At 47.4% G+C, this 18,934-nt stretch overlaps 1 protein-coding gene across 3 annotated transcripts in view; it reads right to left on the bottom strand.

Annotated features, from left to right (window-relative positions):
* Positions 1 to 18,934, bottom strand: part of SGK2 (serum/glucocorticoid regulated kinase 2) — a 459,518-nt gene that overhangs the window by 295,649 nt on the left and 144,935 nt on the right. For all 3 annotated transcript variants that reach the window (XM_086932250.1, XM_086932253.1, XM_086932252.1), the window contains exon 4: positions 5,398 to 5,450. In XM_086932250.1, the coding sequence (XP_086788376.1) occupies positions 5,398 to 5,450 (53 nt within the window). The remainder of the gene's footprint in view (positions 1 to 5,397; positions 5,451 to 18,934) is intronic.

Below are 18,934 nucleotides of genomic sequence, written 5' to 3'. Positions count from 1 at the left end.
GGAGTTTCTGATGTGCGGGAGGAACGACTGGAGCGCCAGGAAGACTGCCCGTAGCTCTAGAATGTTGATGTGGAGCTTGGACTCCTGTGGCGTCCATTTTCCGTTGGTCTGCAGTTCTTGCAGGACTGCACCCCAGCCCTCCAAGGATGCGTCCGTGGTGATGATATGCGGTTGCGCCGGAAGCAGGAACGGCAGTCCTTGCGATAGGTGTTTGTCTGATGTCCACCATTGTAGACTGTTGATTAGAGGTTGGGTGACTCGTAAGCGGTCCTCGAAGGATCCCGCCGCTTGTGTCCACTGTTTTGACAGTTCTTCCTGTAGGGGGCGCATTTTTAGGCGGCAGTGTGGGATGAGTAGGATACATGACGACATCATGCCGAGGAGCGATTTGAAGAGGCGGACGGTCAGAGTCTTTTTGGATGCCACTGACTTGGCCAAGGAGATGAGTTTCGACTTTCTCTCCTGTGATGGAAAGGCCTTCGTGCAATCCGTGTCCAGGGTCGCTCCTAGAAAGGTGATGACTCGGGCTGGTGTCAGGGATGACTTTTCCCTGTTGAGGGTCAGGCCGAGGCGGCGGAAAAGATGCAGACAGGCGCTGGAAGATGCGGCTGCGGCTGCTCTCGACGGAGCCTTTACCAGCCAGTCGTCCAGGTAAGGGAAGACCTGGTGTCCCTGCTGGCGGAGATAGGCTGCGACGGGAGAAAGGCATTTCGTAAAGATCCTTGGAGCAGATCTGAGGCCGAAGGGGAGGACGCGGAATTGGTAGTGTACCCCTGCGACTGCAAACCTCAGGAACTTTCTGTGTCCCTTGAGAATAGGGATATGGTAATAGGCGTCCTGTAGGTCGAGTGATGTCATGTAGTCGCCTTTTTCCAGGAGTCCCAGGATCTCTTGTAGCGTGACCATCCGAAACGACTGCTTCTTTAGAAACACGTTGAGAGCTCTTAAGTCGAGAATTGGTCGCCATTTCTTCCCCTTCTTGTGGATGAGGAAGAAGTGGGAATAGAAGCCCTCCCCCATCTGGGCGTGTGGAACTTTTTCTATTGCGCCCTTCTGGAGCATGGATGTTAGTTCTTGCAGAAGCAGCCGTAGGTGTCTGTGAGGACGCTTGACAGGTGGTGTCCGAGGAGGGTTTGAGAGGAATTCTAGAGAGTGGCCGAATTGAAGGAGTTGTAGAACCCACCGGTCTGTCGTTATTTGCCGCCAGTTTTGAAGGTAAAAAGAAAGTTTCCCTCCGAGTCGCAAGGGAAGCGATGGTGGAGGGGCTGGCCAATTGGAAGAGTCATTGGCGATTGCCTGCTGGTCTCTTCTGTCCTTTTCCTCTGTAGGACGATTTGTTGAAGGAGGACTGACGTCCCGACTGGTTTTGGCGCTGTTGAAATTGCGTCTTACCCTGTGAGTAAGAGTAAGAGGACTTGTTTTGATAAGATCCTCTATAGGAGGATTGTCCCCTCCCCCTGTTGGCATGAAAGGACTGAGTGCGAGATTGCAGAGTGCCTAGGGCTCTGGCTGTGTCAGTGTCTTTTTTAATTGCAGTGAGGGCTTCGTCAATCTTCTCGCCGAACAGATGATCGCCATCATAGGGCATATCTAAGATTTTGGTCTGGACCTCCTGTCTGAAAGAGGTGGCCTTAAGCCAGCCTTGGCGTCGTAGGACAGCGGCGCCTGCCAGCTGTCTGAATCCAGTCATGGCCACGTCAATGGCGCAGTCTATCAGTTCTGAAGCCGATGTTTGGCCCTCAAGGAGGAGCGAGTGTGCCTCCGCTTTAATATCTTCTGGTAGGTCGGCAATGTAGGGCGCGATATCCGCCCAGAGTTGGCGGTTGTAACGCCCAAGAAGGGCGATGGAATTGGCAATCTTCACCGTTGTCGCAGAGGTAGTGGAAAAACGTTTCCCAACTGCATCCAACTTCCTGCCTTCTTTATCTGGTGGTGTCGATAAAGGTGATGCAGGGTTACGCGAGTTCTTCTGCGCCGCCTGGGTGACCACAGAGTCCGCCTTGGGGTGACCCGTAAGGCATGCTGGAGCTGACGACGTAGCTCTGTATTTTTTATCCAGTCTGGGTACGATTACCTGCAGGGAAGCTGGAGATTGCATGAGCTGCTTGCCCTGTTTCAGCAGATAATCAATGATCGGGATCGATCTAGTAGTTTTCTTAGTTGGTTCTTTAAAGTCATAGAGGAAACATTCAGTTTCCTGAGATTCCATTGACATATGGAACCTTTTGGCAGCCCTTTCCATGAGGTTATGGAAACCTCCAATATCTGCAGGTGGAGACTCAGAGGATTGTGGCTCCGGAGAGGCTGGAGAGTGAGTGACATAGTCCTGGTCTGCATCCACGTCCGTATCATCATCTCGGACTTCCCCTTCTTCATGTTCCCTGTCCTCTTCCTCGGACGAGACAGGGTCTTGAGCAGGGTCCTGTGTCCTAGGAAGAACCAGTGGAGGGGGCCTGGGTCTTGTCCCCTGCGCAGGAACGGTCACAGTTGGCTGCGGGGTTGGTGGAACAGCTGGGGTGGCTTTCTGCGGAAACCGCTATTTGTAGTCCTGAACGAGAAAGCTCAAGTCTGCAACTAAGGAGGCTGGCAAGCACACCATTGGGGTCACCTGGGTATGGGCTTGGGTAGACACTACTGGAGGGGTCGATTCCTCGACCTCCTGCTCTTCGTCCGTACTTTGGCACTTGACAATCAGGTCTGAAGGGCTAGTGGCCTGGGTAAACTCCTCCTCCTCCGGTTCCTGGTCCTGTAAGAAGCAGGATGGCGTCAGTTGTTGGACCTTACTAGGCGAGGTCATCTCCGGAGTGATCTGCCTTTTGGTGATTCTAATGGAGACGTGGGAAGTCTGAGCGTCCATTGCATGTGACAGGAGCTCGGATTCTTTCCAGGTACCAGCAGCCGTCGATATGGTCTTCGTCGACGGTGCATCCGTCGACGACTCTCTCGTCGACGGTGCCTTATGCAGTATTTCCTTCGTCGACTGCTTCGTCGTCGGCGCCGTCGTCGACGGAGCGCCCTTCGTCGACGGAGTGCCCCTCGTCGACGGCTTCGTCGACGGTGTGACTTTCGTCGATGGTGTCGTCGTCGACGTCTTCGTCGACGGTGCTGTCGTCGACGTCCTCGTCGACGTCCTCGTCGACGGTCTTGTCGTCGACGGTGCGGAGGATGAAATTGGTCGTCCTGCTGACGACGAGTAAGTTAGAGTCGTCGACGAGGAGGACGCCGACGATGCCATCGTCGTCGATACCGTCGTCGTCGATGTTGAGACGGTCTTAAGCGATGAGGTGGTCGCCGATTGCGCCGTCGTCACCGTAAGCAGTGGTTGCTTCCTGGGGACAGGAAGGTCCTTGCTAGATACGGCAGGCTTGCCCTCTGAAGACTTTTTGGACTTCTTGGGAGGGGTTGCTGAGTGGCCAGGCGAGGAAGCCCTAGGCCTCTTCAGGGAAAGCTGTGAGGCGCCAGACATACTCTCATCTTCGGAAATGAGGTCGCTTACCGGTTTGTCTTTAAGCCTGTTTAGCCAGATTAGAAGTCTCCCTTCCCGGTCTTTCTGGGTTTTGACGGAGAACTTACGGCAAATCCTGCAGTCTATGGTCTTGTGGTGAGGATAGAGGCAATACAGGCATTCCTCATGTTCGTCGTCCACATGGAGCCTTAGTTTACCACAGGAGGCACAGGGACGGAAAAGTGCTCTCTTCTTGACATCAGCCATAGTAAGAAAGTCGAAAAAACTGTGAAGTTTGAAGAAAATTCGATATTCCTGAGGAGAACTCAGGTGGAGACTCCCTAGCACAACGTGCGGTAGAAAATCTGAGAGACTGAGGCTCCTCACAGGAAGGTTCTAGAGGGAGGTAGTAGCTGATTGGTTGTTCCTTTTATTTTGGTCCTTTTTTACAAAAGGACACAGATAGGCTACCAAGGTGGGACCCTGGAGCCTGCTCTGTTTGGTCCTTCCTGCATAAGGACCTAGATAGGTTACTAAGGTTAGACCCTTAGACCTATTCTCTTTATGTATGTCTTAGGACATTACTTTTTTATATACCGGAGGCTCCCGTCTCGACGACGGGGAATGATTCAGGCATGTGAATCTATGAAAGACACCCAAATACTGGATAATCATCAGTTTTACTGACAATGAGAGGCCTTGGCCTGCTACCACAGTTGTGTTATTGGGATTTGATGACAGTGAGGTTCTGTAGTAGGCCTGCTGCCTATGCCCCTCCGCTCTAGAGAAAGTGGAATCGGTCCACTGAGTGAATGACACCATTTTAATGGTGGGAGGCGGGGGGTTGACCTGTTGCTGGTCCCCCCGCCAATTAGTTGTAGTTACAGGTTCTGGGCTGCTGTTAATTACAGCAGGGTTCTTGGATGTTATCCAGTCTTAATTGATTAAACCCCAGAGGAGTTTAGTCTACTCTGATGTGTGTAATCCTAACTTTTAAATGAGTGGGGCTATAACCTTGTGGTCAGTATCTGCTGGATGTCCAGTTTTAACAGTAATAGACTTCTGGTGTTCTGCCAGTGACGCGGACCTTCGATTTTAATGTTATGAATAAAAACATAGTCCTCGTCTGGGTCTTAAGTGTTAATAATTAATACACTTTAGAGGTTGCAGGGAGTTGTGTCAGAATATCTGTCTACAAAAGTTTCTTCTTACATAAACATTTTGTCAAATTGGTTTATGAAAATATCATCAATCATCCTATTGGTTGTACTTTTTCTTTTGACTTAATCCAGGTGAAATTTTTGTAAGTGATTTTTAAGACATATTTCTGCCTGACGATATTCTGACTGCGATAGTTCAATCTGCAATTGTGTGGTACTGATGTTAAATCACTGTAACATGGAATTAAAAGACTTATTGGACAGCAAGGACAAAGCAACAGATCTTGCCAACTCGATGCAATACAGAATGAACGAAATGGTAAACATGCTGAGAGTATAATTTTGTCAGCAAAGTCATCAGATCGAAGCTTTTACCTCCAAGAGTCAGCTCCTTCCCCTATCCAGTTTTTATGAAGTACCAAGAACTGAAATCTGGCAGATCCAGGAAAATATTTAAGTGGCACAAGGAAAGCAGAGATAGGATCACGATCATAGGGACCGGTGGTTGAGTTTTGGCAAGAAGGTATGGCCCACCATAATTGTTTGTTTTAGGGCCCTAAAAATTCTAAGAACAAAACCAGCTATACGTTCCTGTTGAGTTACTTATTGATGCATCGGGAAGAGAAGCAACATGAATTTGTGGCTCGCTCCATACAACTCAGGCAATACCATATCGCAAAGTGAACTAGTTGTCATTCTAGAGAACCCAGAAAAAAGCTGGTGGGGGGCACAAGACTGCTCCATTCATTGGTCAGCTGTATACATGGAAATTATGGTGTGGAGGGCACTTACTTGGGGTTTGCAGACGGTCCGAGGTTGATAATGGCTGTGGTTGACATTTCGGGCTGTGGAAACAAAGAGGGCAGGGTGCCTCATGAGTAATGATGCACATGGTTCTGGTTACTGTAAGCAAGACTACTCAAATTAAAGCTTTTATCCCACCCAAATCATTTGCATCAATTTACAATCAGTGCACATGAAGTATTGGAACCCTAATACGCATTAAACAATGTGCTTTAAGGAAGACTTTACCAGGACTGCCAACGAACGTGTGAGCAAGAAAGCACTAGATTAACAACTTGATAGGCTATCCATACTGGCTTGTTGAGGGGTTGGAAAGGTAGCATTTCGCCTGGGAGAAGTCTACAGTAACATCTAATTAGCGACCCCGTCAGAGGTTCATCGAAGGACAGGAAATACCAAAATCAAAGTGCATGTGAGGCGACAACCCGATGCAGCAACTTAGCTTAGGTGACAGGTTTTGCATGTCCAGCATTGGCCTCGAGCCGCCGCTGCCGCTGTCGTTGGCTTCGGACAATGTTCTTACTGAATGGTGTTAAAAATGTAGCTTCAGCCCGCGATTTTCTATTTTGTCCAAAAAATGAAGCAGTGTGGATAAAACTTTTTAATTCTTTTAAAGAGGTCATGTATATATTTTAATTACTGTTTTCTGCTGCTGTTTGCACAAGAGGGAGAGGCTGTGTTCACTTCCCATTTTTAGGTCTCGTAGCGATATAGACAGCGCATAAGCGCTGTCTCGCCAGAGATCTTTTGTTACCGACTCTGCTTCCCAGGAGGCAGCACCTGGCCGCGCGCATCTCGCAAAAGGCGATCGGCGCAGGCCACGCGCGCGTGAACGCGCTCGCCGTGGCTGTCTCCTGGGAAGCATACATACACAGGCACACCTCCCCCTGCACGCATGCGCACACAGCACCACACACATACACAAGCGCACATACACGCACGGGGAGACGTCCCCCCCCACCCCTCCGCCGTCGCACACACACACGCACACATACAGGCATTCCCCCCTTCCCCTGAGGGGGTAACATAGCTCCAACAGTGCCCCGCGCGCTGCCGCAGCTCACCCCGGCTGTCTCCCATCCCGGGGGGGCGGGGTCGCTCGCTGGTCCCGGGTGCCCCCCTCCCCGGTGTGAGCCGCTCCTTGCGGGCTGCCGCCGGGTCCTCCGCACTCCTTTCCAGCTACTATCTCCCAGGGCTCCGTCAGACGGGGCCCGCAGCCGCCACCGCGATCCCAGCCTGCACCGCGCACGGCCGGAGGGAGGACCTCCAGCAATCCCATCGACCAGCACGCAGCGGGGACTCCGCCTATCACTTCCTGCTTTCCTCTATCATTAGCATAGATAGCAGCCAGCATGAACATAGAAAACGGAGCGGGGCTCTGCGTGGCCTGCGGAGGCAGCCGCCATCTTTGAAAAGGCTGGTTAGAATAATTCTGAACTGGAGCACGTGATACAGGGGGTCCTAGGGCGTTCTCTCGAGGGCCTACAAGTGCGTTCAATACTGTGTTCATAGTGGCCAAGGTTTCAGAATGCTATGCGTTACATTTTCATAATTTCAGTGTAATTATGAGTGACATTTCAACGATTATAACTATGAGTACCACTTTCTCCCAAGCAAAATCAAGCAAAACATAAACCTCAGAAATTACACCCATTTGAGCAAGGAACAACAATAAGAAGATCTCAACACTGCTGCAAAATACCTGAAATGGAAGGGCACTAACTGGAGACAGACTGCCTGACTGCAGTTCTCAGCAGAGGGCAGGCTGCACATAGCTGCCAAATTGTCAGTTTGCTTATGCATAGCTGCCAAGTTTTTGGTTTGTGTATGTATGTGTGACATTCCCATATATGCATTGTGTTTATGTGTGACATTTCAATACCTCACGTGTGACACTTGGAGTGACACTTTTTTGTGAGCTGTGTGAATAATAACAGCTGTGAGCCCGTGCCTGAGGTGCATCATCAGAGCTTTGTGAATAATAACTGCGTCAGCCCCGTGGTGAGGTGCATAATAACTGCGTCAGCCCCGTGCGTGAGGTGCATCATTAGAGCTGCGTGAATAATAACAGCTGTGATCAACAGCACTTTTGCACACTCAAACTGCTCACCAATTCAAAGTATGCTAAAAAGTTTATGCAACGCATTGTCATACACAATGCCAATAACTCAAACTTTAATGCTGCGAGACCTATTGCATTGCAAATGCTTGTTTGTTTTGCTGCCAAGTTAAAAACTCAGCCAAAGTGTGATTCTAGATTGCGTTTTTGCACATGTACTGCTGCTATGGAATTGTTTTTTTCACAGGTTAGGTTATGCTCTGTAATTTTTTTTACTGCTAAAACTGGACATTCTGCTGAGGATGAATTCTGGATTTTATACTGTACTTGAACGTATTGCTATTTACTACTCCTCGTACATTTTTGTATTTCTTAGGATACGCCTTGTCACTTTATCTCGTTTGCTGTTTGTGGAATGAGTTTGTTATGTTTAATTCCTTCTTGTATTAATCTGTATGCACTTTTATGTGGACCTCATATGAGTTCCAAATCTAAATAAATATTTGAATTGTATTGTGACAGGTCTTTGTCAGGGAAACATCTGTTGATATCACAAGCATTAGACTTGAGGGAAGTTGGACAACTCTCTCAATCAATTTCTTTAAGCATAGACACTGTCTTCTAAGAGCTTTCGTCTCTCTCAAGAGACAATTTGTGAGAGTGGCGTCAAGTGCCCAGTGATGGACTTATTTGCGGACCCAGACAATCCATCGATAGCTAAGCTCTGCTTATGATGGCTCACTGTGGGTGCTTGGGGCATGAATGCCAGAAGATCAGCTATTTGCTTTTCTCATGTTCCCACCGATACCCACGTTTCTGTCCTGCCTTCTGCATGTAAAACAGGAAATTATCCTGGCAGTTACCTTTTGGCCCTGAAAATCTTGGTCTGGAATTCTCCAACAGACGCCTACTATTACTGTGCTGAAAATAATTGTATTCACTAGAAAGCCTGAGAGTTAAAGAAAGAGCTCCTTTACATTGGTTTTATGAATGCACAATTTAATTGCTGTTGAAAAGTGAATAAGAATCTTAAGTTGTTCAAGGCATGTAGAAGTGACATGTCTTGACCTTTTTTTCTTTATTTAGTGGGTCTTGTAATCCTTATTAGGTTGAGCCTGTTTGCAGCGCACATGCGTTGTTGGTATGAAGACGACTTACTGTATATTTATAAATATTTTTTTTTTAAACTCTAAAAAGAATCTTTTAGCTCGCCCGTCAGTTACGGTTGGCTGGCTTGCTCATCATTCAAAATTCCTTGCTCCTCATTGTCAACATATGCAAGCGTCACTTCCTGTTTATATGTATGTTGTCCTTTCAATGGAGTACTACCCAAGCACTGATTAATCTCTTTATTTGTATCCTTCCGCTTGTTGCGCTCGCAGGAAGGTACATTTTCTTTTGTTCTTCTCCCTCATAAGTGCTTCCGATGTCATCAGCTTGCCCTGTTGTTGCTTGGCCAGTTACTTGACCCCCATCCCACCCCCCCTATTTCACATGGATTATTGCTTGCACCGCAAATGTTTTTGTGATTGAACTCAGTTAATGGCTGCTTACCACAGCTTCCTGCATTCTCTTTTTGCAGTGGTCTCTATCATGACAGCCATCTCACGCTGATGATCCAAAAGGGGGACTGCCAAGAGCACAATTAGTCCCTGAAGTAGGGAATCTCACAGAGGGGTAACGACCACTACAGTCCCATGTAGTTGAGTACATTATTATTGCTAACATCTCTTTGAAGCAGTTTCCGTCTCACAGGATGAACAGGCTCTGTGGCTGAGAATCCTCCACAGCACTTCTCAAAACACAATGACATACAGCTAGTGTTTACATCAATAATAATGTAACTGGCGCTCATGTAAAGTACTCCTATACTTTCCCACTAGATAAAAATGTATTAGAAAAGAAAAAAAAATCAATCAGTGGGTATCCAGTGCAGTGACTTCTCACCGGGCCCGGTCAACAAAGCACTGACACTGAAGGACCATTGCATCCGTTTCCTCATTCATTAATAGTGAGAGAGCTCCTGGAGTCTATGATCAGGCTGCAGAGATCCACGGATATGCAGTGGAGTGGTGAAGGATGGCTCCTACTTGGAAAGTGCACAGAACTTTACAGCATCCCATCATTACTAGAGAGCGCGCTACTGGGGTCCGTGGCCCTGAGAGAGAGCAGCTCCTCCCTGGTACCCCGTCAGCAAAACACTATGGGCCTGTTAGACCTGGCACCATTGGCGTGGGTCTCCCTTCCATTTTTGCTGTTGCCTCATTTATTTTTGCTGGTTTTAGATGCTTTGGGCACTGTGCCACTGCTATCCAGTGACACGGTGCAAGTGCTCCCTATTGTAAATTGATGTATGAATCAGTGGTTCCGTGTTTGCCTATTTGTTTTACTTGTCAGACCCTAGTCTAGTGCACTGAGTATGCCCAGGGCATGTAAATCCAAATGTTGCTGGTGGGCCTGCAGCACTGGTTGTGCCATCCACAGAAGCAGCCTTGTAAAATGTGTCTAAGGTCTGCCTTGCAGAGCCGGTGTGCAGGTCGGTACTGTCACACTGACTGGGCAAGTGCACCCACTTGCCAGTCCCTAAACCTTCCCTTTTCTTCATATCAGTCACTCCTATGGTAGGCCCTAGGGCAGGGTGCATTGTAAGTATAAGGTAGGACAAGCCCTGATGTGTGCGGCAATTCCTAATGGTGAATTACAGCCATTTTCGTTTTTCACTATTGTAAGGCTACCTTTTCTCCATAGGCCAGAATGGGATGATAGATTATTACATGTTTATAACCTTAACTGTCTCGGAGAACATGGTAGAAATTCGAGTTTAGTATGCCTGAACTCAGAATGATAAAATACATATTTTAGGGAAGTTGGTTTTAACATTCTGTGTTCGCAAATACCCCTTTTAGTAAGTAGGTATTTGCTTGTCTAACCATTCAAACCTGCCGCTGCTAGGTTGTGTATTCCTTTGTCTGGCTTTGTGAGTGACAGGGCTGGGGGATTCCAAGAGACAGGCTGAGTCACCCAGTGGTCAATAAAGAGATCTGCATCTAGATGGGAGGGACGGAGTTACACCTGAACTTTAATTGGGCTGTGCCTGCCTTACACAATGCTAGCTCCAACCCCTGGGGAGCAGCTGATACCTCTACCCTGCACACTGAAAGACGAGAAGGAGTCCTGTTAACAAAGTGCTCCAGGACTGTACTTGCCTTCCACAATGCTGGCTCCACCTCCTGTGGGGCGTCGGATGTGCCTGACCTGCACTGTGAAAGGAAAGGAGAAGTCTTTTAAACAGAGTGCTTCAGAACTGGTTTGGACTGGGCAAAGGCCCCTCTCCCCTCAGAGAACAAAGGATTTTGGGGTATAAATATTGGGACCCTGGTCCCATGAAATTAGATCACTTCTTGACTACAAGAAGAAACCTTTACTGAGGAGAGGAACCTGAAGAAACCGAGGAGATACTATTCCCAAGCTGAAGTGCTGCTTGGGGGATTGGCCTGCAGTGGTTGCCTTACTGCCAAAGGAAGGAGAAAGCAACTTTGTGTACTTTGCTTTCAACTTGTGAAGGATCTCCAAGGGCTTCGAAAAAAGCTTGCTTCCTGCTGAAGTCTCAGGGACAACAGACTTCACCCCCCAGCTCCCCAGTCTTTTGGAAGTGTCTGCTGCTGTTTTGAGCCTTCTGAGGGACTGCGTGTCGCAAGGAGCTGGAAGAGCGACTCAACGAAAAGAAGTGTGTCGCCGTCGCTGTGCCTGCCGTCGCAACTCCGAAGAAGGGTGTCGCCGCTGGAACTGTCGCACCCCATCGACCAAGAGCATCTCACATCCCTGAGAGGCGCGCCGCCGGAGCTGCTGCCGACGCATCGTAGATGACACCGCTGTAGTCGTCGCATCGAGCGGAAGCTTCACGCATCGTGGGAGAAGTGTCGCCGCTGGAGCTGCTGCGGTCGCATCATCAGGGTGTCGCCGCTGCAGTCCATGCATCAAACCAAGAACTTCTTGCATCCCCGAGAAGCGTGCCACATCTGGAAGATCTTCATGTCTTTATTTCTTTGTATCTGAACTTTGCCGTATTTCCCATCGCTGTGACATTGCTTGTCGTGGAAGCGCAACGCAACCTAAGGTACATTGACGCAGAGTGTCGCATCTAAGGACTGAACTGAACTATGCTTAATCTACCATCTTAAAGTAATAGTATTGTGTATTTTTGTCATTTATGGTCATGTGGTAACTCTATATAAAGTATACTTCTTTTTGATATAAAACCTGTGTGGTGTCCATTTGTAGTGTTGTCACTGGGTTACTGTATGTGGTCACGAATGCTTAACACACAACGCCTCTGAGATAAAGCCTTGCTGCTCTTGCTAAGCTACCAAGGGGGTGAGCAGGGGTTATTTTAGAAGTGTAATCCCCTTATCCGGACTAGAGGCGAGGGTCCCTATTTGTCACACGTACCTACCTGTGCCAACTAGAGACCCCCAAATCTAACAGGGCAAGATTTAGATTTTGGTGGCGGGGTTATTTTGCCACAACGGTGATGCATATCCCGTCCGCTGAAATATAGACCCCATAGGACAGATTGGGATTTATATTTTGGACAGGATATTTGTCCCCATTGTGACGGAGTAACCCGTCTGCCAAAATCTAAATCAGGTCCTAAGAAGAGAATATGGCGCAACAGAGATGCCGACTTTGGAACTGAGGAGATTGGTTCAACTCTCTGATTCTTAACAAATCACTTAATCTCCCTGTCCCCAACAAAAAATTAATGTGACCGTGTGTGATGTAACTGATGCTTACGTAAAATGTGTCAATATCTTTGTGTCGAGTTTGTACTATATAAAACTTCAATAAAAAAACTGTAGGATTCTGCAAGCCATTATCAGCAATACGAATTCTCCTTTAGGAGAGTTGCAGATGTATTCTCCTAGCACGTTGAGAACTACAACTGTGCCAAAACACCAGGGGCCTGGTTACATTTAACTGCCCCAGCACTGGCACCATATTATCTACTAGCTTACGGGTTGCTGTGATCTCAGAAGAAAGGAAATTTAAGGAAACTTGTTATGATAACATTTAATTTACATTGTGTCATTTTTATTGAAACTTATTCATTTTAATATGGAAAACATTTTAAAGTGTTGTTTTAATTCTGTTAAGTTATTCTAGTGCAGGGGTCTCCAAACCGGTCCTGGAGGGCCGGATCCATGCCAGATTTTTTGGATATCCCCATTGAGATACATGTAGTTATTTTAAAAATCTGGCATGGATCCGGCCCTCCAGGACCGGTTTGGAGACCCCTGTTCTAGTGCTTGTGGATACACGGTATTTTTTGTTTTTCTGTCTGGTGCGTACACAAATAAATCAGACGCGTGAGCTGGCCACATATAGTTGTTCATGTGAGAAGCAAATCTAGTCCACATACTTGCAGCGATTGTCCTTGTGCTTTGTTGATGGTCATTGCAAAAGTGAGTCGAACCGGAAACTGTAAACGTTCAGTATTGGAAAGATTATGAGGGCCCTGGGGGACCGGGTGGCCGATATTTAACAAATGTTTCTTTTTTTTGCCAGAAACCTTCGCGGGAGTGTACTCAACAACTTCCCAAAGTTTCATGCCGATCGGATGAATGGTGTAGTAATGCATAAAGGACAAACCGACATACTTTCGTTTTTACATATGTAGATATTAAGGATGTATTTGATCCATTTTCTTTAGTGATGGACAGTCCTGTTTTTCCAGTAACACCATGAAAACATTGGACCCTGCCATCTGTTCTTTAATTTCGTTGGTGCTACCAAGTGAATCAATCTTTCTGGATTATGTACACTACAGGCAAAATAGCTACTTCAAAACAGTGCTGGCCACTGGGCCAGTGGTTTATCGCACAATGAGCCCCCCCCCCTCCCGCAGAATGTTTCGAGAAGCCCCCCGAGTCTCCCACGTCTTGTAAATACTAATTGTCCTTGACCCGGAAGGAGGCCCCAGTGTGCAGCAAGGGCTCTTGGAGGCTGTGCTACGCTTCTGGCCTGGGTTGTGAGTGTGTCAAGTTTCAGTCAATGAGGCATGGGCTCTATAGTCACTCCTGCAACCCCTGTACTACTCAAGGTGCCAGGAGTGCTCATGAAGTCATTTTGCCTCATGTGGTGTTGGAAATAAGTTGGGCCATGATCCACCCCAGATTAGTCAGTAGACTGAGCACCTGGTCAGAGAACTGTGTGTACACGAAGGCGATAGGCAGGGGTGTAGCTTTGTCAATAAGACTGAGGGGGGTGGGAGTTTTAGATTTCCCAAAAACCACACAGGAGTATCTTGCTAAACACACAAAGAAGGCATACTGTATCTAGAATATGGGCTTGGAGCACTGCCGATCTTTTTAATTGGTTCCGCTTTCTGTCCTTCGTAAATGCCAGATTTTGATTGGTTAAATAGCTTTCTAGTAACTCCTTTTGGGCTCTTGTAATCTCCCATGTGGATCGCCCCGGTTATGTATGCTCTTGCTCTTACAGTTTTTATGATACGCTGTGAGCACAATTATTTTTGTGGCTTGCCAGCTGCTCGAACTACGTGATTTGTGCTCATATTCTCTTGTTTCTTTTTTTAGGGCTTCTTTGGTGTATGCAGTCGCACTTCGTTGCTCGTGCCCCAGCACTGCACCTTCACCAGCCTCCCCAACCTGTCCCCACCAACCCTCCCAGGTCGCTGCTTGCCTGTTGCCAATTTGTCCTCCGTGGCTGCTTCTTTTAATGCATTTCAAAGCCAACGTAAACAAGCTCGAGAGGACATGCACACAGCACCTCCATCTTTTTCTTGCTCTCCATCGGGACAGGCAGGCCATCTTTAGGCAAGCTTATCTTGTCTTGATTATTTTTTGTGGCTTGGTTTGGGATTGCAGTTGCACTCTGTTGCACTTGCCCAAGTACAGCACCTTCACCCGCCTCCACAACACACCCCCACCACCCCTTCCAGGTCGCTGCTTGCCCATTGAAGATACAGATTAAAAAGGCTTGTATAGGGGAAGGCACAAGTCTAAAATATAATATTCCATAGCACTACCACCAGACAATACGTAAAGCAATGCCCTGGGTCAGTCGCAGCTGGACCCTGGCTGTGCAGACATGGACATTCCCAGATGTGAACATAGGTGGGAGGACCCGGGGCCTGCTACCGGGGGCCTGCTACTGCCTGCAGAATTCGTCTAGCAGCCGCTTCCCACTTCCTCTGTCCCTCTTTCCCATCCTTTTCAGCCCTCCTTCTCCCTCTGCCTGCCCTCCTGCATCACCAGCTCCTCCCCTTGGTTTCTCTGGAAGTGGCAGTTTGAAGGAGGGAAGCGAGGTTATTTGCTGTGCCACCCCTAGCACACCCTGTGGGGGTCAGCCTCATTTCAGGGGCCGAGTGGGCGTCGGGAGTCATTGCAGGAGTTGGCTAGGCCCCCTCGTCACCTCTGGAGCCCAGGGGCGTCCAGCAGCACTGCAGTGGCAAGGTGGCTCTCTGATGCTGCAGTAGGAATCGAGTCGGTGCCCAGCATCACCACAGTATTAGAGTGGAGCCCGGTGGAGGCCCAGCAGCACTGCAGAAGCCAGGCGTGCTACTGACACGCTGTCAAAAGTCTTTCCCATGTGGTCAGTCTGTGAATGTGCCTGTGTCAGCTTTCGTTCCTAGTGTTGACAGACCTTTTTGTGTTGTCAATCTGCGTCTGTGCGGTCAGTCTGTAATGTCAGCCAGTGTCTCTGATGTGCTATCAGTCTGTTTTGTGTTGTCAGGTATGCCCGCTGTTTTGTCAGTCTGTATGATCAACCTTTGTATCTCGTCAGTCATTGCCTCATCTGTATCATCAGTCAGTCTGTGCTGGTTTGTTAGTTTGTTTCTCTGCTGTGTTGTATGTTTGTGTTGTTCGCCTATGTCTCTTGTGTTTTTCTGTCTCTGTGTAGTGTTGTGGGTCTGGAAATGTGCGTTTCGATGCACACCAGCCCCTGCCTCTCTGGTGTGTTGTCAGCCTGTACCTCTTTTGCCACTCTAATGTTGTCAGGATCTGTGTATTGCTCAACAGCATCCTTTGTATATTAGTCTGTCTGTCCTTTGTATCGGTCTCTCAGTCTAAGTAGGTCTTTGAAAAATTGAATTTGTGCGTCATACTGTTGTGGGACTAATTATGGTAATGTACTTTTGCTTCATAAAATATAAAAACAAAGCGTTATATAAAAAGAAAGATTTTTTTTACACATTTTTTTTCTGAATGTCTGTTTCATGAATACATATTATTGAATGAAATAGCGAGTTATATCTACGCTAACATGCGGCAATTACATTGTGCTATATACAAAAGGTTATCATCCTTCTTCCGCTTGTACAGTCTATGCACTAGATTTTAAAAGTAATGATTTTTAAAATCTAGATCTTCTCAAAAAGCAACGCATAGCAATGCTTTTCGTGTGCTTTCTCCTTTTACTCCAGGTTTATGCCACAGTTGCAGTCTTATCTTCATACTGCACTTGTTGCAGCAGGCCTTTATGCCCAGGTATACCGGTCTCAAGGAAACATACCCCCCTTCCAGAATCGGCAGGCTCTACAGCAGAGCTCACAATACCCTTCATTGCACTAATGTAGGAATAACGAGCAGCATCTCAGTTTAGTTTACTTATTATAGAAAACTTTCTTTTTTCTGAATTGTCTGCACATACAGAGAAGCTAAATGGCGAGACTTGTACACTAACCCAGTTCTTCCTCCTATGCAAGAGTACTACCCCCCCCCCCATTCCAATAGAAAACACCTCATGAAATTTCCAGTGGACTAACCTACCTCAAGCATTCTCTGTGCCCAGTTGTAGTTTTATCAGATTCGTTTTTTCGGTCTGGCGTTAGCCAAGACGATTTGATTTTACTAAAGGTATATCTATATGATGTTCTTAATAAGTAAGGGCTTTCTTTCAGCCATCTTCGTCCATTGGTCTCTTTTGTGTCTTTCTGTCTTTTCTTTGGCCCACTACAGTTTACAGCTTGGGGCGATGTGTCAGCCCACTTCAGGAATTGGCTAACTTCTCACTCCCAGGAAATTCCGCCCTTTCACAAGGAGCACATTCAAGCAAAGTAGTTTAATTCAGTACTAGGAACTTCTACGCCAAAATGCCCATTTCAAGACGCAATTTTTTTTTGTTTAGCCATGTTTTTTTTATATACATTGGCTCTATCGACAAGGCCAAAAGGTTGGCAACTAGCTGCGTGACAGCTTTTAGTTTTTTTCACAAAGAGCACATCTGCATATAAATGACTGCCCTTCATTGCCATGGGCTACTAATCCAATGCGTGCTTTTTATGTCCAAAAACATTGTTTTGATTTTAGCCATTTTTGTTTTATACATTGGTGAGGGTCTGATGGCTCATTCAAGAATAACATTTTATAAAAGGGAAAAAAAAGCATTGACATAGGGAAAATGTCTTGCTGACAACGCTAGACTTATTGGCTTTTCAATGCTAGTTCATCTTATATTGTTTTTCTCTAAATCAGAGGCTCCTAACCTTTCGAATTCTGTGCCTACCACCACCTGAATCATTACTGGATAACAGCAAGCCATAATTGTAAGCCAGGGTCCCCTGGCCTAAGCAACTTCTATGTTTTTAACCTCAAAACAATACAGAAGCAAGCATACATCAAACAAATACACAAATATTTCTAGGATTTTATTTAATGTGCTATCAAATATAGAAATACAGTTATTTTAATGGGAAGGTTGGGGATTTTCTAAATACGTTTTAAGTCTTAAAAACGAAGTGACATGCTATACTCCAGCATATCACTGTCTTTTTTGGTTCTAATGCATGTGCCTTTTTTGTTGCCACTTAAATTGAGGCCACCAATCGTCTACACTAGATTCCGTTTGCTCTACCTGCACAGCTCCAACAAATCAAGCTGACGATGCCAAATTTATTTTTTGCCTTCGATTTTGAATTCCTTCATATTTACAAGTATTAAAGTTGCTTCTTTATTGATCAGTACTTTATTATAGTGCTTAGTTTGAATATAAAAATAAAATTACCAGATTTGATTTTGATTTGATTTAAAATTATTTCTAGAGCGCACGTATACCAGCGGTTTCTTGGCGCTAACTCTAACCGGATCCGGGGTTAATAGACAGGGAGGGTTGGAGGAAGATTATTCAAAAGACTTCGTGAACAAATAGGTCTTAAGGTGTCTACGGAATTGTGAGTACAGAGTAATGGTACGAAGTTCAAGAGGAAGGGAGTTCCAGAGGGTCGGGGCAAGGGTGGCAAATTTAGATCCTCCCCACTTCTTTCTCCGGAAACGGGGGACAGTGAGGAGGGATTGAGAAGACGAGCGTAGTTCCCTAGTGGGAACGTATGGAGTGATCTCGGAAGAGATGAATGCCGGAGCCAAGCCAAGTCGGGCCAGAAAGGTGATGGTTGCAAGCTTGAATTGGACCCTGGCTCGCACGGGGAGCCAGTGTAAAGATTTCAGAAGAGGGGCAGAGTGGTGAAACTTAGGAAGTTTGAAGGCCAGGCGGGCCGCCTGGTTCTGGATCTGCTGTAGGCGCCGCAAGCTGTAAGCAGGGATGCCGGCATATAAAGCATTGCCGTAATCCAGGCGGGACACCACCATGGCCAGGATTATAAGCTTGAGAGCAGAGAAGGTGAAGAAGCGAGACACTCTGCGTATAGTGCGCAGAGAAAGGAAAGAGGAAGATACCACAGAGCTAACCTGGGAGTGAAGGGTGAGTTGAGAATTGATTTTTATGCCTAGGGTTTTAACAGAGGAGGAGGGTGCAGGAGAAGGGCCAAGAGAGATAGGCCAGAAGAGAGAGGACCAGGGGCTGGAAGAACCACCCGTCAACACCAGCTCGGTCTTGTCGGGGTTGAGTTTGAGGTGGTTGTGGTTCATCCAGTCCCTAATATGGAGCATGACAGATTGAAAGTTTAGAACAGAGGAGGGAGAAGAAGATAGGTTGAAAACAAGCTGAAGGTCATCCGCATAATTAAATACGGCGACCTCCATCTGTTGAAGGGAAAAGATAAGAGGGGCGACATACAGGTTAAACAGGAGGGGGGAGAGGGAAGAGCCTTGGGGGACCCCGCACTGAACTTTCTGGACGTCCGCTGTGAAGTCACCCAGGCGGACGGCCTGGGTGCGATCGCTCAGGAAGGAGGACAGCCAGACCAGGGCGGTCGCCCCGATCCCCGCCGCCTTGACACGGGATAGCAAGATGGTGTGATCTACCGTGTCAAAGGCGGCTGAAAGATCGAGGAGCACAAGGGCCTGGTGCTGATTGGTGTCCATACCCTCCCTGAGGTTGTCCAGGACCGAGATGACGACGGACTCCGTAGAGTGTGCGGGGCGGAAGCCGGCCTGGCGAGGGGCAAGGGCTCCATGCGTCTCCACAAAGGAGCTCAGAGCGCGGGTGACATGGCGCTCGAGCACCTTGGCCAGAAATGGCAAGAGGGAGATGGGGCGGAAATTGGCA

Source organism: Lissotriton vulgaris, chromosome 7 (genome assembly GCF_964263255.1).
Source record: "Lissotriton vulgaris chromosome 7, aLisVul1.2, whole genome shotgun sequence".
In the NCBI taxonomy this organism is placed as follows: domain Eukaryota; kingdom Metazoa; phylum Chordata; class Amphibia; order Caudata; family Salamandridae; genus Lissotriton; species Lissotriton vulgaris.
The sequence above is the reverse complement of the archived record's forward strand: the minus strand, read 5'-3'. Positions and strand labels throughout refer to the sequence as shown.